The following is a 24507-nucleotide window of genomic DNA, read 5'->3' as shown; positions in this document are numbered from 1 at the left end:
ACAACGACAAGTATGGTTCAAACGTACATCAATTATTTATCATTATTATCATTATTATTATTTATTATTATGTGATTAGATTGGTTAAAATATCCAACAAATTAGAAATCACTCAATTTAATTACGATTCTGAGATTATCCTGTAAAACAAAGCATTAGAGAGTTTATACCTCAGTTCTACTAAGTTTTGATAGCATTGGACTCTCATTCTTGTTAGATCATCGACTGCCAAAAAAAATGTAAAATTCTTTAATAATTCGTTCATATTTTCATATAAACTTAAAATTTAGTCAACCCTTTAAAGTTGGTTCATATTTTCACATAATCACATGGTGCCAAATATTGAAATTGATATTTACAAAATCAACAGTTGCCAAAATTGAAAAAGAAAAAAGGTTGTTGCACTTAAATCCAATTATAAAAACAACCCTACCTCTAGACTAAATTCACCCTCAATTGACAAAAATGAGTAAACTTTCCAAAAAAAACTTACTTCTTATGGTTCTTTCATTCATGACACTCCTCCAATGTTCTTTCTATCAAGTTTCATCCATAACTTGCATAGAAAAGGAACAAAAAGCTCTCCTCCGACTAAAGGAAAGTTTCAATGATCCTTCTCATCGCTTAGCTTCATGGAATGAATCGACAAATTGCTGTAGTTGGAAAGGAGTGAGTTGCGATCAAATTACAAGACATGTAACGAACATTAATCTTCAAAGCAAGCAGGTCAATTCCCTCAATAATATAGTTTTATTTAGCAATTCTATTGACTCTAGTTTATTTGAATTGGAAAACTTAATTTCTTTGGATTTAAGTTGGAATCATTTCAACCATACTCAAATTCCTGATTGGTTAGGAAAGTTGAAGAACTTAAAGTTCCTTAATCTTGAAAATTGTTACATTTCTGGTCGAATTCCTTCTTCACTTGGAAATTTATCTACTCTTGAGTATTTAGATGTTTCAGACAATGCTTTGATTGGAGAAGTTCCTACCTCATTTGGAAGATTATTGAATTTGGAGGTACTAGACATATCGGATAACTTGCTCAATGGATCTCTTAAAGAAGCTCATTTTACGAATCACTCTCGATTGCATACCTTGTTGATTGGCTACGATGAGTTTCTTTCATTAGATGTGAAACCTAATTGGGTTCCTTCTTTTCAATTAAAATATCTTGATGCAAGTTCATGCATGGGTTGTTTTGGGAGTGAATTTCCTCAATGGCTTCAAACACAAAAGAGATTGGTCAGTTTGGTGTTGTCTAATATGAGTATTTCAAGTGGCTTACCAAAATGGTTGAGAGGTCAAAATCTCACCACTTTGGATCTTTCCCACAACCAAATTGTGGGGCCAATTCCTAATGACATTGGATATAGAACGCCCAACTTGGAAGACTTGTTTCTCAGCACTAATCTTTTCGATGGCACTTTACCACTTTCTCTTTGCAAGTTGAAGAATTTGGCATATGTGGATCTTTCAAACAATGGGCTCTATGGCAAAATTGGAGGTTGTTTCTTGACTTCAAACTTACATCTTTTGGATTTATCATTGAACGAGTTTTCAGGGACCTTTCCACATTCAACGGGAATCAACTTTTAAATGTTCAACAATTGAATTTGAAAAACAATCATTTTGAGGGATCCATGCCAATTATTTTAAAGAATTCCAAAATTTTAGAATTTATAGATCTCGAAGGAAACAAATTCTCTGGAAACATCCCTACATGGGTGGACGATAATCTTAGAAATTTGCAATTTCTAAGACTACGAGGTAATCTATTCAATGGAACTATCCCTTCAAATTTGTGCAATCTCAAGAACTTGCAAATTTTGGATCTTGCACATAACCAATTAGAGGGAAATATCCCACAAAATCTGAGCAATTTTAAGGTAATGATGGGAAATGTGAGAAATGGATTATCTTTCGTTTGTAAGAATAGATTTCCTCAATTATGCTATGATGGTAAAAAGAAAATCATACAATCCATCAAATTAAGCTACTTCAATTACTCCTTGTCACAACTAATGTTAATGGTGAATATTGACCTCTCCAAAAACTATTTGGTTGGCTCTATTCCTAGAGAGATAACAATGCTTAAAGGGTTAATTGGATTGAATTTATCCCACAACAATCTAACAGGAACAATTCCGACTGGTATAGGGGAAGCTGAATCATTGGAATCGCTCGACTTATCTTTCAATCAACTTTCTGGCCCAATTCCTAAGAGCTTATCAAAATTAAATTCATTAGGTGTACTGAGATTATCCCACAACAATTTCTCTGGAGACATTCCTCAAGAGGGTCATCTCTCCACATTCAATGATGCTTCAAATTTTGACGGCAATCCTAATCTCTGTGGAAGTCCACTCCCTGTGAAATGTGTGAACGAGAATACATTCGAGTCTCCAAAAATTGAGAACCAAGATCCCGAGGAAGATAAATGGGAGAAGTGGTTACTTTACATAATGATAATGTTTGGATATGGGGTAGGGTTTTGGGGAGCCGTTGGAGTTTTAATATGGAAGAAGAGTTTGAGATATGTTTATTTCAAGTTCGTAGATGAGATTATAGACAAGGTTCATGCAATAATACGGTGGAGATAGAAATTTTGAAAAGGAATTGCATTCCACAAATTAGTTATGTAATAGAGTTTTGATTTTCTTCAAAACCTATTAGAAATTAATAGTTCGTACACTCGATAAATTACACTTTCTTGATTCTCTAGTTATGTGTATCTCTTGAACGGGAAAAAAAATGTGACATACTAGTTGGTATTAATTTTTTACTGAAGTTTTTATTGATATATTGGTTTCTTTATTTTTTAGTAAAAAATTATATTATGATTGTTAAGAAGTCGATAATAAAAAATAAACAGAAAAACATGACAATAGAAAATCGACACAAAAATTTGTGTGGTTCACTACCACGAGCAAAGGAAGAGAGTCCTGTATTACTAGAGAGAAATATCATATTACACATTTAGAAGCGCTAGTAGAGTTAGAGAGTTTATATAGTGTATTCATCTAAATTCTATAGCAAATAAGTGAGACCAACTATTTGGTCATTCCATACGATAATGACATGTCAATTTTAGTGCAAAAAGCTAGATCTCCAACCGGATGATTATGGAAGTTTGAAAGTAGTTGAGATTAAAAATATTGTGGAAGAAACATCGTGATCCCTTGTTTTCATTTAGTTTCAAATTATATATAGCAAATCAAAGTTGTTTGAAATTAGATTGCAAAGTTAGCTGCATGGATATTTTAGGATATATTTAATAATGTTTTTGTTTTTTATTTTATGTTTTTTTGTTTCTCCTTTCTCTTTCTTCGGTTTCTTTGTTAAAGAATTAGCAATAACATATATTTGCTAACTAGATTTTTTTCTTGTCAAAGTGAGTATATAACGAATCTGACATAATATATTATGTGTTATCATTTTCAAAGTTAGAGATTCAAATTTACCTACACTTTACTTATGTTAGAACTTAAAACCAAACCCTATTCCTTTTTCTTGTTTCTAAAAAAGAGAATAAAAAACATAAATGTGTTAGCTAATTGTTTTTTTTATAAGTTTTATAACATATTACATAATAAAATATATAACATGGATTAAATAAATTTAAAATATTTTATATATATATATATATATATAATACAATTTCAGACAAAAAAAACAACATAAGATTATAAATTTTATTCTTCTAAAGATGTTCAAATTTGTTCTATAATGTCATCTCTCGCTTCAACTAATTCATATTAAATAATATCGACTTATCTAAATTAGTTCAAATTTGTAAGTTGTCTTCACAAACTTTGTAAATTAAATATATATATTAATTCGTTCCGAAAACATTTAGGTTAGAAAATTGAGCATACCCACATTTATTTTAGTTGATGATAACTTTTTTTCCTCCATAAAAATCCATATGTTTTCCACTGAGCCCAAACATATACAACGTGCAAAATCTAAAAAAATAAAATTTTTATTTTAAAAATTAATTATAAACATGAAAATCTTATTAATTTAATAAATTGAAATTCTTGTACTTGTACTTGTGCAGCTCTCGGCATATATCCTACATGAAGTTCAAATAATATTATAATAAATCACTTAACTCGTAAAAATGAATATGACTCAACTATCATAAAATTTATACTATCGACTTCGAGATTAGAGATATGTTTCTTTCATTCCATATATTGTCGTAGTAGTAATAATAATAATAATAATAATAATAAATCAATTCAACTTAATAAAGGGAGCTCTAAATCGTTTTTAATCACCATGTATACATATTATCAACTCTTTATCGAAGGTTATTGAAAACTTTTTTGAAAAGTATATAAGTAATCAAGTTATTATTGAAGATATTCAGAGAAGTCCTAATATTTATCTTCCTTTTCATCCCTCAGTTGTTGGCTATGGCCTCTTTCAATGAATGTTAATCCAAAGCTGCAAGAGAATGTATTTATTGCCTTAACTGGTGTATCATCACAACATGCTGAAGGAAAGAGAAAAGCTCCATGAATAAAAATCGATTTTTTTTAAAAAAATAATGTTATTTTAATATTTATTGATAAAAATAGTGTTGGTTTGAAACAATGGACAAAAATAGGTTGTGAAATCGTGGACGGGGTCCACTAGTTTTGAGTTAGCACATAAATCCTGTACCCATCCACGATTTAAGACCAGCCAAGAATTAAGTCTAATTTTTTCTCCCGACTTCTGTCTTCTTCTTATATTTTTTAGCGTTTTTCATCATCGGAGAATCTTTTACTGTGAAATTCAAATTTTCAAAGGCTATCGTAAAATAAAAATTGAATCAAATTTCTAGCTACTAATTAAGGTTAAATTTTTTTTTTTTTTTCACATTTTCCTCCAATTTCTATCTTCTTTTATTTTTTAGTTTTTTTTTTTTTTTGTATTTTCGGAAAATTTTTTACTGTGAAATTCAAATTTTTAACGTTGTACAGTAAAATAAAAATTGAATCGAATTTCTAGCCACAAATTAATTCTAAATCTATTTTTTTTCACATTTTCCCCCAACTTCTGTCTTCTTCTTTTATTTTTAGTGTTTTTTTTTTCATTTTCGAAGAATCTTTTACTGTGAAATTCAAATTAAAGGCCTATGGTAAACTAAAAATTGAATCAAATTTCTAGCCACAAATTAAGACTAAATCTATTTTTTTTTCACATTTTCTCCCAACTTCCGTCTTCTTTTATTTTTTAGTGTTTTTTTTGTATTTTCGGAGAATCTTTTAATGTGAAATTCAAATTCTTAAAGGCCTACGGTAAATAAAATTGAATCAAATTTCTAACCATGAATTAAGGTTAAATCTATTTTTTTCACATTTTTTCCAACTTTTGTCTTCTTCCTTTATTTTTTAAGTTTTTTTTTTTTGTATTTTTGGAGAATTTTTATTGTGAAATTCAAATTGTTAAAGGCTTGAATCAAATTTCTAACCACGAAAGAAGGCTAAATCTATTTTTTTTCACATAGATTTGTTTTACTGTAAAATTCAATGTATCCACTTCAATCAAACAGTAATCAAAAAATAATAAAAATATGAAACTCGTGGACCTCGTCCACAGGTTTGTTAGCTGACATAAAAATGTATACCGGGTACACGATTTTGCTACCCTATTTTGTCAATACTTTTTCCCTCCAACTTACTTTTGTAATTTCTTTTCTATATACCTTATTTTTGTCATTATTTTTAAAAAATACATCATTTTTAAAGTTACCCCATAAAAGTCACAGCCTTTCTAATTAATCTTTTTATTCCCACATTTTTGTTGTCAAACATTTGAAAGTTTTTTTTTATTGTGAGAGAGAAGAATGTTTAAAAGTACTTTGGAAGAAAATTCAAAACGTCTGAGAATTGATAATCACATAATTCCTTATGTCATCGTTCCATCAAAGATTTGGATCAATTTAGTTTCTCAAACAAACATTCTTTTTAGTTTGTTTGCTTCAATGTGTGTGGCATAGTTCCTTTAAACTCTCTTCCACCTAATGTCAAATGAACATGTTGCTATCTACATTCATTTACTTATATGTTTTATAATATTAATCTTGTTCATTAATTGATGTATTATAAGAGAAATCTAAAGTTATATTGACTAATCTCTTTTTTATGTGTTTGTTTTCTTATAAAAATCTTCCTAAAGATTTGAATGAGAAAGTGATCGTTGTTTTCTCTAGTTTCAAACTTGCTTAGTAAGGTGCTAAGGTACTATAAATTTAAGAAGAGATCGAGAGAGGCAGGTGATTTTGAGCTATCTAAAATTTGTTTAACTTCTTTATGTTAATTTTCATATCCCATTGTTGAAAATGATATATTTAATTTGTGCAGCTTTTATTTTTCTATGAATTAGAAATAAATGACTTGAAGTGTTCTATTTAGACATCCAATTTCAATCATGGAATTTTTTTATGCTTTGAGAAAGAGAAGGAATAGAATATGAACCAAAATATTGAGAAGAATAGCACAAAAATTATCAACAAATTGTAGTGTTGAATCTTTATGGGCAAAGAAAAAGAAAAAAGTGTTTTTGTATTTGGTCCTCAATTTTGAACCTAAAAGATCAAGAGACCACTAATCTCCAATGATTTGCATTATATATCTGTATTTGGTTTTAGAGAAACCCAAATGAAATGTATGTACTGTAACCATTTGAAAGTTTTTTTTTAGAGATAAGTATGTGGATTGTGTTAATAGAGGAAGAAAAGAAGGTCATTTTCTAGCATTTTGTTCAGTTTATGTGGCTATAGGCACCACCAGCACAAAAACATAACTCTAAACTACTTACACATGCTGTAAAAGTAACCTACATAAACCAGAAGCTGATTTAGTTCTAATCCTATCTCTTTCTCTCTTCTAATCCTAATCATACACTAACTTTTTGTTTTCCAATAAACCATGGTCTAAGCACAACTATAAAACAAAAACAATCCCTCTTCTTTCTCTCTCTCTTTCTCTCAACAGAGGAAAATGAGCAAACAAAAAAAAAATGCTATCCTCAGTTTCTATTGGCTATGATATGACTTTCTTAATAGTTAAAATTTTCCTTTTTATCAATAGGTTCTGGTAGCATAACATGGGAGTGGATGGAGAGAAGATGGTGTTGCACTAGCTTTGAGGAAACCCAGTGGACAAATAAAAAATAGGAAGATGGCTTGCAGCAGCGCTCATCCTACCTTTTGTAAGAAAGGAGAAAAAGTTAACTAGGTTGAAAAAATAATTTGGGTCACTTGACCTATTATAATTCTCTTTTTGATTCATGAGATACAATTTAGTCTATTGTATTATATATATATATAAGTCTACTATGTTTTATGAATAGAAAGTTGAGTTACAAAATGGTTCGAGATTATATTTTGAGATTATTGTTGTTTGTTCATTTGGCTTATTGTAATTTTGGATTCTGATTTAATTATGATTTGGTGAATTTGTTCGAAGGATTTATAGTTGTTGATAAAGAAGTATTTCCGAAGGCTTTAAATTTTTTTAAAATAGTATTATAAACCTTCAAATATAATGAAAACCTTCGAAAAATACCATTTGACAATAAATAATCATCGTCGAATAATTTGACAATTATTGAAGATATGTGACCTTTAAAAAATTATAGTTTTCGAAGTTTAATAAACCTTTGAAAAACAATAAAACCTTCAAAAAAGTTTTTTTCGACATTTTTCAAAGGTTGAGATACCCTCTGAAAAAAGATGTATCGAAAGTCTATTAAATATTTTTTTCGAAGGTTGTGTCCTTCGAAAAAGATTAATTTTCTTGTAGTGTACCTTCTCAATTATAATATTTATGAAGAAATCTTAAGAAATTGAATAGTATCTAATTCCAATATATTATCGTTAAGGTCATGAATAACAAAAAGAAAAATATATATTTTTGCGATAAATATCCTCATGATATTTTAGTTCACATTTTAGATACACTTGTTTTTACTCAATATATATTCCCTCTTAAATCCATTTCCATGTGCAAATCAAGTACTTCCTACTATAAATATTCCTAGAAGAAAGGTTTAAGAAATGAATGTACATGTATGTTTTAACTCTATTATTGTACAATAATATCTTAATATTGTGTAAAAGAATAAATGTCAATATCTTAAAATTAAATGATTTTCACAATAACATTAGCTAAAATACATACTTTGATCCATGATAATGCTCTTTCAAGAAATCATGTTTCTCTCTCTTGACCTTCCTTTAGAAATTAATTAAGTTTCTTGATGAAGAGAAAATAACTACATTGTGAGGTAGAGAGAGGAATAATTCTAGGGTTTTATCTTTATACAAACATTTCCCATCATGTGTTTAATTAGGGAATTATCTTTTAATAAATTTAGGAATTATCTTCTACTCAATTGGTCCAATAGAATAATAGGCCCAAAAGATAAAATAGGAGATAATACACATGGCCAACATTAATAATAATATTAAACTTAAAATAAAGCTAACATTCTCCCACTTAACCCATTTTATATTTACCATAGACATTGATAAATATAATGAGTATAGAAGATAAAAATTTTATCTTCATATCAATGTATCAATGTCAAGTCAAAGAAACTACTAAAGGATTATGACAGTCATACATCATTGCATTGACACACTTCATTCCATGTATCACGAAAATAGTTATTCATCTAACATGATCTATAATAAAGATAATCAATAATGGTTTAATAATAAGTGTCTTTATCAAAGACAATGTCTTGTTTAATTTACGTAATTCATTTATATGTATACAAATTGTAAGAAGTAGGATCGTAAGATATAATAAAAAAACAATAAATAAATGAGCTTAATGTGTCAAATAATAACCATAATATCATAATGGTATCCATTAATGCTCGTACGTTCGACATGTTCATTAAATGTCTTTGGTGACAATTCTTTAACTAGTGGATCTTTGGTTGGTCAGTTTATGGATGTCGAACTCCCGTATTCTGTTATTTTTCGCCTTATTCAGAGAATTTGGGGACGTGTAGAGATGCCAATTATTACCTTGTTGGAAAATGGGTTGATTATCTTTAAATTTTAGAAGGCGAGTCACGGGATTGGGTGCTAGAGAATGGTCCGTGGCACTTGGCTGGCAAACCCATCTTATTACGACAGCGGTCTCTAGGTATTGTTCCTAAAACTTTTTTTTTTATTCTGTTCCTATCTGGATTAAACTAGAGCGTGTCCCCTTGGAGTTGTAGATGGATAGGGTTTAGCAGTGTTAGCTAGTGTCATGGGTAAACCGATCTCTTTTGATGTTGCAATAAGAGAGCGGCAGCGGTTATCGTATATGAGGATTTGTGTTCAAGTGGATGGTGATTCGTTATTGCCCTCTTTAGTCACTGTTAGAATGCGTGGTCAGGAGTTTATTATTCTAGTAGTGTATGAGTTGAAACCTTATAGGTGTACTTGTTGTGGTTCCTTTGGGCATACAAGGGGTATGTGTGAGAAACAAGGTGTGGCAAAGAGTCAAGAATTATGTATTGTGGCGGTAAATGAGGGGTGTCTGGGGAGAATGGGGGACGTGTGAGTGTGAGGAAGGGGCGGGATTTGGGTATTGATGGGAGAGAAGTTAGCCCAGTGGTTGGGAATAGAGGTGCGGAGAGTGATGACGAGTTTACTATGGTTAGTCATCGTCAGCATGATAGAGGAGGTGTAGAGCATAAGGGTGGCAGTGGGTCACCAGGTTCCGCACCCTTGAGGAGCAGAGTAGTTTATGGGTCCCATAAAATTACGGGTTTTGTAAAGCATGTTGACGAATGTAATCAGTTTGAAGTTTTGTGTGATGGGGGGAGACTCGTTGGCACTGGCTTTAGTACAGGCAGATCCTGATCCGTTGTCGGTTATGGAAGGGATGTTCGGAAGTTTGGGCAAAAGCCCAGTGGAAGGTGGTAGGTGTGATTTCTTGCAAGATTCATGATTTGGTGTTCCTGAAATGTTAAGGGATTGAATGACCCTGTTAAGTGTAGGGTGGTGGCAGATTTCTTGGTATCCTCCTCTATTACTTTTTGCTGTTTGCTTGAGACAAGGGTTCGTCGTGAGAACTTTGATATGGTGGTGGGTAGGTTTGGTGATGCTTGGAGGTGTGTGTGTACTTATAGTGGGAGGGGAGTTGAGAGGATATGGGTGATGTGGCGGAAGAGTGTCTATAATTTTTTTATAGATGCCAGCAGCGATCAGTTCATTTCTAAAACCTTGGTGGATATTGTATCTAGTGCTAGGGTACATGTTGGTATTGTGTATGCCTCTAATCACGTGAGCGAGAGGAGGAACTTGTGGTCTCAGTTGATTGATGTGTGTGCCTCGTGGCAACTTCCTAGAGTTTTTCTGGGGGATTTTAATGCTATCCGTAGTAGTTCGGAGGATTTTGGAGGTTGCCCTAGCTTGAGGGAAATGGAGGAATTTGGTGGGACGTTGTTGGAGGCAAATTTGGTTGAGTTGGGTGTGACAGGTAACTAGTTTACTTGGACTAGTAAAATTCAGGGGAATGGTATCTTGCGCCAGTTGGATCACTGCTTGTCTAATGAGGCATGAAAGGTAGCTTTTCCGTATTTAGTGGTTAGGGTTGGTCAGTGGGGGATTTCTGATCATAGTCCTCTTTTCTATAGGGGAGACGAGCAGTAGGCTGCCTCCTACGTTTCGCTATTTTTCTCATTAGGCGAAGGCTGATGGTTTTATTGATACTATCATATCATTATGGAGAAGGTCAGAGGATGTGTCTCCCATGGTTAGCTTTGTGCAAAAATTTAAGGCAGTGAAAAAGGTGTTACATGCATCGTTTGGTAGGCGTATCTCTGTGTTTCTGATGAGGTGCTGGAGGCTAGGCAGATTATGGAGGCTGCTCAGGCTGAGGTGGAGAAGGATCCTCACTCAGAGTCGGTATGTGTGAAGGCGACGTGGGCCACTGAGGTGTTCTAGTTAGTAGCTAGATTGAAGGAGGCGTCGCTCCGGCAGAAGGCCAGGGTGAGGTGGTTGAAGTTAGGTGGTATGAACACGGTATTCTTCCATCATTGTGTTCAATCTCGTGGCAGTTGCAGTGGTTTATTTACGGTTGTGAATGCTGAGGGGACTCATCAAACGGTGCATGATAGAGTGTCAAAGGTGGCGTTGAGTTCTTTCGAGGTAGTTTCGGGTCTTAGTCGGTGGGGAATAGGGATCTTACTGCCTGGATTGGGGATATTGTGCAATTTAAGTGGTCCGAGGAGGGGGTGGAGGCGTTTGGTCGTCCAATGAGTAAGGATGAGATTCAGAAGCCTTTATTCTCGATGAAGTCTGGGAAGGTTCCTGGGATTGATGGGTTTTCGGTGGATTTTTACAGAGCTGCTTGGAGTGTGATTGGGGATGAGTTCTATGATGCTCTGCTGAACTTTTTTAGTCCTATTACCTACCCGATGGAGTTAATTTTACTGCTATTACTCTTATCTCAAAGAGGCAGGGAGCTGAACGTATGGAAGAGTTTCGTCCCATTTCTTGTTGCAATGTTGTGTATAAGTATATCTCAAGGATCTTAGCTGAAAGATTGAGGTTGTGGTTACCTTCTTTAATCAGTGGTAACCAGTCTGCGTTTGTTCCTGGTAGGTCAATTTTCGATAACATTTTATTGTGTCAGGAGCTTGTAGGGGCCTACAAGGAGGGCAAAGGGAATCTGCGTTGGGTGTTGAAGCTAGACCTTCAGAAGGCGTACGATTCGGTCAACTAGGATTTTATTTTTGGTGTGTTGTTGGCTATAGGTATGCCCCTTCAGTTTGTTAATTGGGTGAGAGCTTGTGTTATGTCACCTACATTCTCTTGATGATTAATGGTTCCCTTTAGGGGTTTTTTTCCTGGTAGGAAGAGGTTGAGGCAGGGGGATCCGTTGTCTCCTTTTTTGTTTGTGATGGTGATAGAGGTCTTGTCCAGGTTGTTGAATAAACCTCCTGTATGGTTTAGGTCCCATAATCGGTGTGAGCGTGTCGGCCTGACTCATTTGGTTTTTGCAGACAATTTAATGATTTTCTGTGCTGCTGAGAGAGATTATTTGGAGTTTGTGAGGCAGGTCCTGGCGGATTTTGCAAGGCTGTCTGGGTTAGTTGCAAATATTGGGAAGAGTTCCATGTTTGTTGCGGGTGTGGAATTTGGTAAGGCGGAGGATTTAGCTGCATTTATGGGGTTCTCTCTTGGTTCGCTGCCTGTTAGGTATCTGGGGTTACCATTATTAGCTAGTCGGTTGAGGGTTATGGATTGTGTGCCTTTAATACAAAGGATTACAGCTCGTATTAGAAGCTGGGCGGCATGGTCCCTCTCTTTTGCTGGAAGGTTGCAGGTTGTTAGGTATGTTTTACAGTCCTTTCAGGTGTTTTAGTGTAGCACTTCGTGTTGCCTGCGTGTGGAACTCATGAGGTTGATCGTCTGTTATGTAGTTATTTATGAAAGGGAAGTGCGGTGAGTCGAGATAGTGCACAGAAGGCGTGGGATGAGGTGTGCTTGCCGTTGGGAGATTGGGGTTTGGGTGTGAAACATATGGCTTCATGGAATCAGGGTGCTATTATGAAGTTGCTCTGGCTTCTCTTAATTAAACCGGGTTCATTATGGGTGGCGTGGGTGGAGGCGTATGTTTTGCGGGGCGGTCTTTATAGGCTGTTCGGAGTGAGGTTTGTAGGTCTTGGTGCTTGAGAGTTATCTTGCATTGTAGAGATAGATTCAAGCATATGGTTCGTTTGATGGTCGATAATGGACGGTCTTGTTTTGTTTGTTGGGATCCTTGGTTGCCGAAGGTGCAATTTTGGATTCATATGGGTCTAATCATGGTTATATCGAATGGACATAATATATCTACAGTGAAGGGAGTACAACTATGGGTTTTAGTGGAGTGACCCATTAGTTAGCGAATGAGGGTTAATTCGGTGTAAAGAGTTTAGCAAATTAATCTCGGATCGTTGGAGCCCATGATCTGTAGGTTCATAAGGTCCCCGTACTAGCTCATAAATGGATTAGCTTTAGAGTAGTGTGATAACTTAATTTGAAACGTTCAAATTAGAATTAAAGGAATGAGTAATTATATGAGATATAATTACGCGTTTAATTTTGGAACTAAACAAAATTGGAGAATTTAATTAATATTTAAATATGATTTAAATATTAAATTCATGAAGGTAGAATTTGTGTAAAATTAATTTAATATTTGATATTAAATTAATTAGAATTAATTATTTATTATTAATTTTATTATAAATTAATATTGTAAAATTAATAAATGTTTTCAATTTTGAAAAACAAAATTGATTTTAGAAATCATTTTGAAAATCAAAATTGGGAAAACATAAGAAAAGAGAAAAGTTGGATTTCTCCACTAACACCTTTAAGTTGCTCACAACAATCCCACTTGCTCTTACTTCAATACTCCAAGTACGAATTGCATCTCATGCAGCCTTCTTCTTTGCATGAATGTCATGCAATAAATAGAGAAGATGGAAGTGGAACTAGGGGGTGCATCAGTTAAATTTTTACAGAAAATTTTTAGTTGAAGGTGTTCTTCAAGTGGATGCAGCAGTGAGTTCTTCTCCAAATTCCTTACATTCAATCTTATTTTGAGTCCCACAACTCAATCTAAAGCTTCAAGAGAATAGTAGGAAAGATCTTGAGATGGTTCACAACAAGTATTGTAGAAGATTTGTAGTTGAATTCATGATTCAAAGAGGTTACAAAGGTATTACTTGAAACCATCTTATTATTGTATGAGCATGTTTTAGTTACAACCAAATTAATGAATTAGGATGCTTATTGATTCTTGTTGCTTCCATTGCATGATGATATACTCCTACACAATGGACACAGAACTATATCTACAGTGCGAAGAATGCAGCTGTCGATCTTTAGTCGAGTGCTCGACAGTTAACGAATGGTGGATAATGTGATTAAAGAGTTTAATTAATTATTCACATACCGTTGGAGCTTCAAGCTACAGGTCCATAAAGTCCCTTTGGTAGCTCAAAAGGATTTAGTTGAGAATAAGTTTTTTGGTTAATTTGAAATGTTCAAATTAATAAGAGGGAATTTAATTATATATGATATAATTAAAATGATTCAATTATATATGATATTATTGACATAATGTATTTGATACATTATTATTTAATTGGAGAAATAAATATTTGAATATGATTCAAATATATTCCCTATGAATAAGATTCATAGTTGTTAAATTTTATATAAATATGATTTATATTAAATGCCATAAAATAGAGAAAAAGAACTATGGTTTATATATTGTATGTGATGTAATATTAAAACTATAGGTTATAAATATAATATGATAAGTTGGTTATCATATTTATTTATATTATTAATTATTTGATAATTATCCCCTTTTTCTCTCTAACCACCTTAATGGGAAGTTAATTAGTTTTTGTGGCAAATTGGGATAAATAAAATATGATTTTATTTTTTTTTCCAAAATCTGTGTTATACGATTGAGAGATACACGATAAACAAAACAGAGCCTATGCTATAAACTTTGTCCACTACATGATTGAATCACTTTGTTATGTGATAGCTTGTTCTTCCTTCAATCTTCTTCCTCCTCCAAACTCAAAAACTCCCTCCTAACCAAAATAGCCAGAGCTCATCATTCTTAGGTTTTCACACCGAGAATACCAAGGTCACCAAGCTATAATGTCCTTCTTCCTCTTTTGGTTCGAGATATTGTTGCTGTTTGGAGTATTCGTGACTATTCGTGGTGTTCGTGACAGTACGAGGGATTTACTTGAAGAAGAGTTCGTCAAAGGTATAATCTCTAAACCCTTTTTCTAGTTCAAAAGCATGCTGTAATTTATGTTATAATGCATAATTTGTATTATTTACTATAAATGTTTGTTTCAATCGAAATGGAATTTGGACAATCTGCTTCCGCTCATAGGTTCTTTGTAAAACGAGTTCCTTCAATAACGACTTGTTGAGACAGCATAACTTGTTCTTGGTTCCTCTGTCAACAAAACCCGTGGGTTATGACATATAAATGCTTTCTTCAAGGTCTCCATGCAAAAAAGTTGTCTTAACATCAAGTTGTTCTAATTCCAAATCAACAGCAACTGTTAATGACATGAGAATCCTAATGGATGTGTGCCTAACCACAGGGGAAAAAAATATCTTCATAGTCTATGCCCTGAGTTTGTGTAAATCCTTTGGCTACCAATCTAGCCTTATATTTAGGTGGTTCTCTGTCATCAACACTTAGTTTAAGTAAGTGACTTACAACCAACTACTTTTTGGTTAGTAGGTTTATCAACCAAGGTCCATGTATTGTTTTTTATGTAATGATTTTATTTCCTCTTGCATGACAAACATCCATTTATCTTGGTTAGAAGAGTTAACAGCCTCATTAAAAGTTAAAGGCTCATTATCTACATTAATCATTTCAGCATTCAGTGCATAATAAATAAGATCAGCATTAGCATACCTGGCTGGTTGCTTAATTTCCCTCATTTGTCTGTCTTTCACCAGTTGGTAGAATTGTAAATTATTTGGTTGCTTGACAGGTGATTCATGCTGATTGCTATCAGTTGATTGATCCATCTCAATTTGAAGGCTTTCTTTTGGAAATGACTAAACTTCACTTAGGTCAGTGTTGGAAGCTCCACCTTTAGTAGAGCTGTTTTCTGAGAAAGGGTTCCTTATAAGACTATTAAAACTACTTTCAAAGTCCACCTCTACAGAAATTTTCTTTTTCTCTTTTGAGCTGATTTCTATAGCTTCTTGTTTCTTTGCCATGGTAGATGCATCGAAGTTCACATCATGACTTATAAGTAACTTTTCATTCCCTTTTTCCAAGTTTCATAGTCTGTAACCTTTAACACCATGTGGATATACCAAGAACATACATTTCTTAGCTCGGTTGTCCAACTTACCTTCTTTGACATGTGCATATGTAATGCATCCTAATATTTGTAAATTGGACAAATTAGGTGGTGTCCCAATCCACATCTCCATGGGAGTTTTGAACTTGATTGCTAAGGATAGACTCCTATTAATCAAGCATGCTGCTGTCACAACAGCTTCCCACAAAAATCTCTTGTTTAGATTGGCACTAGAAAGAGACATCTAACTCTCTCCAAGAGAGTTCTATTCATTCGTTTAACATGTTCATTTTGTTACTGTGTACTCTTTACTAAGTAGTGTCTTTCTATTCCTTCTTTTTCACACATGTTCTTGAATTGTTGATTCACAAATTCAAGTCCATTGTCAATGTAAATACACTTTAGCTTTCTATTCACTTTATTCTCTGTAAGAGTCTTCCAATGATGAAACTTTAAAAATGATTCATCCTTGAATTTGAGTAGATATACCCAGACTCTCCTTGAAAATCCATCCACTATTGATAAGAAATACTTGGCTCCTCCAAGTGATGGTGTTTTCTCGAGTTCCCACAAATTTGCATGGACATACTCAAGTATACATGAGGAAGTGTGTTTACCTCTGCCAAAAGGCATTCAAGTTGATTTTACATAAATGCAGTGTTCACACAACCCCAAGGTGCTAATAGAAGAAGGTCTAGGGAGCCCCTATTTTTCTAATTCAGTCAACTCTTTCTCGCTGATATAGCCAAGCCTGGCATGCCATAACTCTGCATTTTTTTATATTATTATGTTGAGCAACAGTTGACAAGGATAGTAGACCCTTCAAGGATATATAGACCATTGACTAATTTTTGTTTGAGTATCACCATGGCTCCCTTGATGATCTTCATGATACCATTTTTTGTTTTGCATAGGTATCTAACCTTATCAAACATATAAAGAGAAAGAAGACTTCCCTTGAGTTCTGGTACAAATTTGACTTGTGAAATATTCTAATCTAGCCATCAAACATTTTCACTTGAATTGATTCAATCTCCTATACCTTGCATTCACAATGATTGCCAAGTAGGATCGTCCTTCATTCAAAGTCAATTTTTTTTTAACTAGTATCAATTAGATGTTATATGGTAAGAGCATATCCAATCAGAAGATTTGAAGTTAAATGCACATTATGCTACCATGAGTACTTCAGCTGACTCATAGATTTTAGTGACATTTGCATTGTTGTTTTCTTCTCCCTTCTTATTTTCAACTCTCCTCTTGCTCTTCAACTTAATACAGTTTCTCTGGATATGGCCTTCCCTATGACAATAGAAGCATTTCTTGCCTTTTCCTTTAGATTTTGATCTCCCTCTATTGTTCTCTAACTTTCCCTTGTTAGAACTTCCTTTCGATGAATTCTTATCAAACCTTCCTTTTGTGAAATGTGCTTCAACATCTTTGGAACCTGCCTTCTTAGATTCTAGATCACGAGATCTCAGAGCATTTATCACAATCTCCATAGTCAGGCTATCTCTACCATATTTAATAGCATTCTTTATCTCATTATATGCTTTAAGTAATGAGTTAAGCAGTATAATAGCCTTATTTTCATCATCTAGTTTTTCTTCTATATTGGTTAGGTTGATTGTGGTCCTATTAAACTCATCTAGATTTTGTTCTAGATCTTTTGAGGTATCCATTTTGAAGCCAAAGAACTTTTTCTTAAGATATATCTTATTAGTCAAAGATTTGGTAAGATAAATCTCATCTAATTTCTTCCATACCTCTTTTTCGGTGTTCTGTTCATTTACTTGATGGATAACAATGTCTGTCAGATATAAGATGATCGAACTATACACTATCTCTTTCATGTCAGCAAAGTCTTCATCAATCATGTTCTCAGGCTTGTCATCCGATTCATCAAGTGCCTCAGCTACTTTATGTAGTACTAGTAATACTCTAATTTTCTTTTTCTTGAGTGAGAAATTCCCTTTTCCATCGAACCTCTCAACTTGGTCATCATCTTCCTCAGAAAATGAGACAGTCATTGATTAGCCTAAAATGGTTATGATACCAATTGTTGTATTATTTGACTCCACACACCAAGCAAAACACAAAAAGAAGGAAAGTAACTAGAGTGTTGGAACGATCTTAATAAGTAGAAATTAAGGGCTAGAGTTGATGAAGAGAAGACACAAGCAATTTATAATGAATGGTTTGACTATAAAAGTCTACATCCACTATCAGTCACTAGCATACTACCGGCTAACTCCTTTTCACCCGAGCATACCACCTATCCAATAGAGTTCATCCACGAATCACACCATGACTGACTACTTCTAAGGCTCCATCTTTGTTCGGCATTGAAGATTCTAACGTGCATGGCTCTGCAATGGTATGATATTGTCCACTTTGGGCGTAAACCCTCATGGCTTTGCTTTTGATTTCACCCCAAAAGGCCTCATACCAATGGAGATAGTCATTCTCACTTATATACCCATGATCCTCCTCTTATCTAACCAATGTGGGACTTTGGTCGCATTCCCAACAAAACCCTTCAAATGAAAAATGATTTTCCTCTCTCACAACTAGCAATACCATCAACTTCTTTTAAGAAGAATAAACTCACGAAAAATACCACAGGGTATTGTGCACCACTTAGTGTGAATCAATAGCAGATTTTGTTATTTGCCCTATGATTTTCAACAAGCTTCTGATCTCAACTGATGTCACCTACTTCGAGAAGATAAACAAAAGAATTTAGCTATCATTCACAAAAGATAGAAAATCACAAGTTCTCAATCAAGGCTCTGATACCGCATATAAGTTTTAACTTCATGATTATATAATAAAACCCTAATATGATATAAAACAATAACATCAAGATCTTAGAACTAGATAATTTTCACAGTAACATTAGTTAGAATAACATACGTTGATTCATGATAATGGTTGAGATTGTGTTTCTCTCTCTTGGCCTTCCTTTAGAACTTAATTAGATTTCTTGACGAGAAAAACACTACATTGAAGTAGGTGGGACCAATCCATAGGGTTTTATCTTTATGTAGACACTTATAAAATAGGAGATAATGCACCTGAGCACATTAATAATAATATTAAATTTAAAATAAATTTAACAATCAAAACAAATTTTTGTATTTGATTGTATTTGATTAGACATGGGAGACCAACAACCATTTCCAAATTCTCATCTCTCAAATGATATTGCACAAGCTACGAAGTGGTATTCTCATAATTTTTAACATGCTCGTGTTGATGATGCTATTCCAAGCTAGGCCAATTTTTTCTTCGATTTTTAAAAGATTTAGTTTGCATGGAAAATATATATTTTGTGTTTTTTAATTAAATTATTATTCGCAAAGTTCAAAAGGTGGATGCCAATAAAAATGTCAAAAGCAATACCAATAAAATGTAAATTTTGATAGATATTAGTGGAAAAATTATAAAGACGAAAAATTAAAAAATATATATTTAAATTAGTAAATAAACATTAATTTTAAGAAAATTATTTCAAATGGTAAAACAGTTGAAAATATTTACAAAATATAGCAAAATTTTAAAACTATCAATGATAGATGCTGATAGACACTGATAGACTTCTATCAGTATCTATCAGTGATATTGATAAACATTAATAGAAGTCTATTAGTGTCTATCAGCATCTATCACGGATAGTTCTAAAATTTTTATATATTTTGTAAATATTTTATTTTATTTTTCTATATTTAAAAATGGCCCTTAATTTTATGGTTTAAACAATTTAACATGTTGATTATTTAATATTATGTTTTTGTTGATGACATTTTATTACTTATTACTTTATGCTTCATGGATTTTTCTACGACATAATGGAAATGTTTATTCGCCATTTATGTCGATGTCGGATCCATGAAAGTGTAAACATCAAAGAAAATAGGATATTTGTAATAGATAGTAGAATAAGAGAAAAAATCTAAAAATATATTACTTTTTTTTAATTTCCAATTTCACCCTCTCTTGCCTTGTCTTGTTGTACCCTTTTTTTCTAGACTTTTTTATTTTCCTTATTTTTTTTCGATTTTTTATTCTTCTCTCCCTTTTTTCATTTTTACATTTTCTTTTCTTTCTCCAATTTTTGTTTCTTCCTTTTTTTTTTTATTTTATTCATTCCTTTATCTGATTTTTATTTTTGCTTCATTCCTTTATTTTTTTATTTGCTTTCATTTCTTCAGTTTTTGCTTCTTCTCTTTCTCTTATTTTTAAAATTTTTCTTTCCTTCTTCCCTTTTTTTTTACAAGAATTATGAGGTTGAGTTTCGTACTCAAGACTTGAAAGTACTCCATTCATAAGTGACTTAACACCAACAAGCCAATCATCAAGTTTGATTATTATAACAAATAATAAATATAAATAGCAAATGAAAGTTTATCAGTGATAACCACTAATATTCTCTATCACTGATAGCTTAATCTTTGATTATATTTTCATGGTTAATAGCTACTTATAGAAATCTATCATTGATAGCCAACTTAGTGAATTTAATTAATAAAGTTGAATCTCGAACTAAAATGTAAGTAGAATGCTTAGAAGTTATCACTAATAGCATGTTTATCAGTGATAGAAGCTACCATCAAAAAGAAAATGGACTTATAAATATTTGGGAAGGACAAAAAAGGTGCAAAAAGGTGTTCAGTGGTTATGATTGATAGAAGCTACTACTGATAGCATGTTATCGATGATAGAATCTACCTGATAGCACATTATCGATGATAGAATCTACCTGATAGCACGTTATCGATGATAAAAGCTACCTGATTGCACGTTATCCGTGATAGAAACTATCAGATAGCACGTTATCAGTGATAGAAACTACCACTGATAGCACGTTATCAGTGATAGAGAACTATCACCCATAGCATGATATCAGTGATATCATTGATAACATCTTATCAATGATGTTATCAGTGAAAGAAGCTATCACTGATAACCACAATATGTGTGATATTAGTGATATCAGTGATAGAACTTAGGTGATATCTATATATCGAGTTTCTTTCAAAGATGATAAATAATTATAGAAGTCTATCATTGATAGTCTTAAGTGTTAATATTTCAAGGTTGATTCTAATTGATGAAAGTCTATCAGTGATAGCGACTGATAGTTGCTATCAGTAATAGCCATGATAAAATACTATTAGTGATAGTTACTATGGTAATCAAAGTTGTTGATCTTCTTTCAAAGTTGATCATTATTTATAATTCTATCATTGATAGCCACTGATAGCCTTAAATATTGATATTTCAAGGTTGATTCCAATTGATGAAAGTGAATCAATGATAGCTACTGATAATTGATAGCAAATTAAAAGTTAATATTTCAAGATTATATTAATTTTTCTCAAATTAAAAGCTATCACTAATAGTAACTATTATCGATAGCAATTGATAGAAGCTATTAGTGATAGCAGCTGTTAGTAGTTATCAGTATCTATGACTAATAGCTGCTATCAGTGATAACTTTTAATTTGAGAAAACTGAGAAGAAGTGAGCAAAATGGTGACTAGGCATGAGTTTTTTTAGTCTTTTACTATTTTTTGATCTATATATACAATTATTTTATTTTTATACTACATATTCTATTATTTTAAGCTTGAATTCTATTTATGCAACTAGAACTTCCCAAAATTTTTATATACTTGTACGTGAACCATTGAGGAGGAAAGAAAATGGTTTTTGAATTTTATTATATTTAGAAACCGTAAATTCGATAAATCGTTATATCTTTGGCTAAAAAGAAATAATTTAAATTGGGTCATACTCATCAAAAAAATTATTAATGAAAAGGTGTATCCTTCTACTTGAGATTTCAGATGATAATTACTCGATTGCTCAAATGTGCTCTATATCCTCCAATTTTAGGAACTATTTCTTTTGGTAAATAATAATAATAATAATTTTGATCCAAAGTAACAACTTAGTCTTTGAATTTTAGTTGGTAACAATTTAGCCTATGCACTTTCAAATTTGCTTCAATTTTAGATTTAAATTTTTATAAGTAACAATTTAGTCTATAAACTTTACAACTTTTAATGATTTAGTTCTTATTGTGAAGAATATATGTTATTAAGATTTAATAAAACTTCTTATATAGATCGATAACTAGGCCATGAATAATTTTTTTATAAACTATATTGACTAGGTCATTACATTTCTAAAGTTGATACTTAATTTTGAAAGAAAAATTTATGATAAAGACTAAATTATTATAAATTTCAAGTATAAGGATTAAATTGTTACAGATTTGATATTTGAAAGTTGAGAAACAAAAAGTTTTCCTTTTCTAATTTCATATATAGCACTTTTTCACATTGTTTTTTTTTTTTTTTTTTTTTTTGTGATTTTTCTCTAGTTGAGAGTTTTCTGAAAATTCTTGTATTCTCAAATTTTGTTATCTTTTTAATTTCTCTATTTTTTTTATTATTTCGATTATATTAGTGCAAAGGAAAAAAAATATAAATCCTAATTTTTTACCAGTAGCTGAATCGCCATGAATTTCAGTAAATCCCTAGTGACTTGAGGATAAATAAACATTAATTGCATTGGAAAAGAAAATTTTCTAAATCATAAGTTTTCACTAGTAGATGGATCATAAGATCTTATCTAAATTAATCTTATTCAAGAAAAGAAAATTTACCAAAGGGAACTAAATAATTCCAATTTAAAAGGTCAAAATGGGATGGAATCAAGCAAAATTGGAGTAGAAATGAAACCTTATACAACAGATGAGGGCTGAAGCAGAGACTGTTGTGGCTGTTCAACAACTTAAATTCTGCCTCCTACCATAGCAATAAAAAGAAAATGGAGAAATTTGAACCATAAATCTCCGAGTCTTTTACATATAAATGTCAATTGAGTTATTTTACTTTAATTTTAAATATCTTTAAAAATCTATGTAATTAGACATATATTTATGTGACTAATTACAATTTAGCTTAATTAGCATACAACTCTTCAGCTCTATGCGTCTAATTTCTAAAGTCACATGATGTCATATGCGCCTAATTCTCTTAGTACTATAGTTTCTTACGAAATCTGTGGTATTGTGTTAATTATCTTCTTCGCATAAAGACTCAACTTGTACGTTAATTACGGTGTGTTTGGAGTGCATTTTCAAGTATTTAGATTAAAAAAAGTCATTTTAGAAAAAAAATGGAGTGCTTCACAATCACTTAAAATAGTTTTTGAATAGTATTTTCAACTATTTTTCTCAAAAGTGTTTAGATAAAAATGATTTTTTTTTTTTTTTTTGTAAAAAAAAATATTTTTTTTCTCAAGTAAATCCAAAGGAGTCCTAATTTAGGTTAAAAATCACTTTTAGTCCTAAACTTTCATTGAAGTAACATTTTAGTCTCTAAACTTTAATTTGTAATGGTTTAGTCCTCGTACTTTCAAAATTTCTAATGATTTAATCCCTTTGGTAAAATTTAATATTAAGATTTAATGAGATTTCTTGCACAACTGTCTTCATCATAAAATAATAAAAATTGGCTATCTAATTTGCCAAGCTAACTCATTATTGTTAGGGCATCTATAAAATTAAATACTCTCATAAAAGTTTTGGGACCGAAAGTATTGTTTAACCATTAATTTGAATGATCCGTTTAAATTAATAATTAATCAATAAATAGCAAGAAAAATAGTATAATGAAAATGGATAATAATGTGATCTTAACTTGCCAAGCTAACTCATTATTGTTAGGGCATCTATAAAATTAAATACCTTACAAACTTAGCTCATAATGAAATGAATAAATTACAATAGCTCCATTGATAAAGAATTCATAAGTAGAGCATGAATAATGAATAAAAAAATTAAAAGAAATAATCTTAATTTGACAACATTAACTGCACATTATTTTATTTACAAATTCTTAATTTGTTTAAATGCCTCATCGAAAAGGAAATAATTGGTTTGAAATTTCCACCAAAATTATATATACACATACATACAAAGATACACACATATATAAACTTTCTTGTACTAAATTTCTCAAACTTTCCAAGTTGATAAAAATTTTGAAATTCCCCACCCAAGTTTACATTTAGGAGATGATATTTAAAAATATGATATCTAAAAATCAATGACGACTATATTTAGGAAATAAGACTATAGGAATCAATGTTGATTGTATTTAATTGTGCATGGAAAATGTTTTCAGAATTTTATGAATAAAAATTGTGTTTAATTAATTTATGAAATTAAACATGAAAATGTTATATAATTTTAATAGGTTAATTAGTTAAACAATAAATATCATTCAATATATTGATAAAAATTAATTAATTAAGAATCAATAATAATTTTAATTATAGATATTTAAAATTTGAGTAATTCATAATTAAAATTTACTAATTATGATATTTAAGAAAAGGTCATATTAATTATAATCTAATACTTAATATTTTATAATTATTTAAGTTCAACCCTAATAATTTCAATGTTAATTAAGTAATATGAGAAAATATATATTAATAAACCATATATCATATAAAAAGTTAAAGATGAGATAAAAATATAATATATTAATAAAAAAATATTAAAAAATAGTTTTTTTATAATTATAATATATAAAGAATGAAGTAAATATAAATTAATCACAA

At 31.6% G+C, this 24507-nt stretch overlaps 1 protein-coding gene and 1 pseudogene across 2 annotated transcripts; both read left to right on the top strand.

Moving 5' to 3' along the window:
- Nucleotides 1-444: 444 nt before the first annotated feature.
- LOC120068099 (receptor-like protein EIX2) lies at nucleotides 445-2798 on the top strand (annotated as a pseudogene). Its single transcript, XR_016525382.1, has one exon. The product of XR_016525382.1 is annotated as a receptor-like protein EIX2 (transcript).
- Nucleotides 2799-9818: 7020 nt separating this feature from the next.
- On the top strand, nucleotides 9819-12685 carry LOC150031831 (uncharacterized). The gene is made up of 9 exons (XM_090308292.1): nucleotides 9819-9875; nucleotides 9977-10456; nucleotides 10692-10760; nucleotides 10820-10950; nucleotides 11065-11155; nucleotides 11227-11524; nucleotides 11643-11763; nucleotides 11846-12335; nucleotides 12446-12685. The coding sequence occupies exons 1-9, from the start codon at nucleotides 9819-9821 to the stop codon at nucleotides 12683-12685; spliced, it is 1977 nt and encodes a 658-aa protein (XP_090164418.1).
- The last annotated feature ends 11822 nt before the right edge of the window (nucleotides 12686-24507 follow it).

Source organism: Benincasa hispida, chromosome 12, assembly GCF_027475165.1.
Source record: "Benincasa hispida cultivar pf3 chromosome 12, pf3_genome.v1.1, whole genome shotgun sequence".
In the NCBI taxonomy this organism is placed as follows: Eukaryota; Viridiplantae; Streptophyta; class Magnoliopsida; order Cucurbitales; family Cucurbitaceae; genus Benincasa; species Benincasa hispida.
Note: the sequence above shows the minus strand (reverse complement) of the source record. Positions and strands in the feature narration are given on the sequence as shown.

What these genes read in the sequence shown, in the direction of transcription:
- LOC150031831 (XM_090308292.1), top strand. Translation starts at nt 9,819, where the DNA reads ATGGGGGGAGACTCGTTGGCACTGGCTTTAGTACAGGCAGATCCTGAT. An exon ending in CAGATCCTGATCCGTTGTCG is followed by an intron (nt 9,876 to 9,976) that starts GTTATGGAAGGG and finishes TGAAATGTTAAG; the next exon opens with GGATTGAATGACCCTGTTAA. An exon ending in CAGAGGATGTGTCTCCCATG is followed by an intron (nt 10,761 to 10,819) that starts GTTAGCTTTGTG and finishes ATCGTTTGGTAG; the next exon opens with GCGTATCTCTGTGTTTCTGA.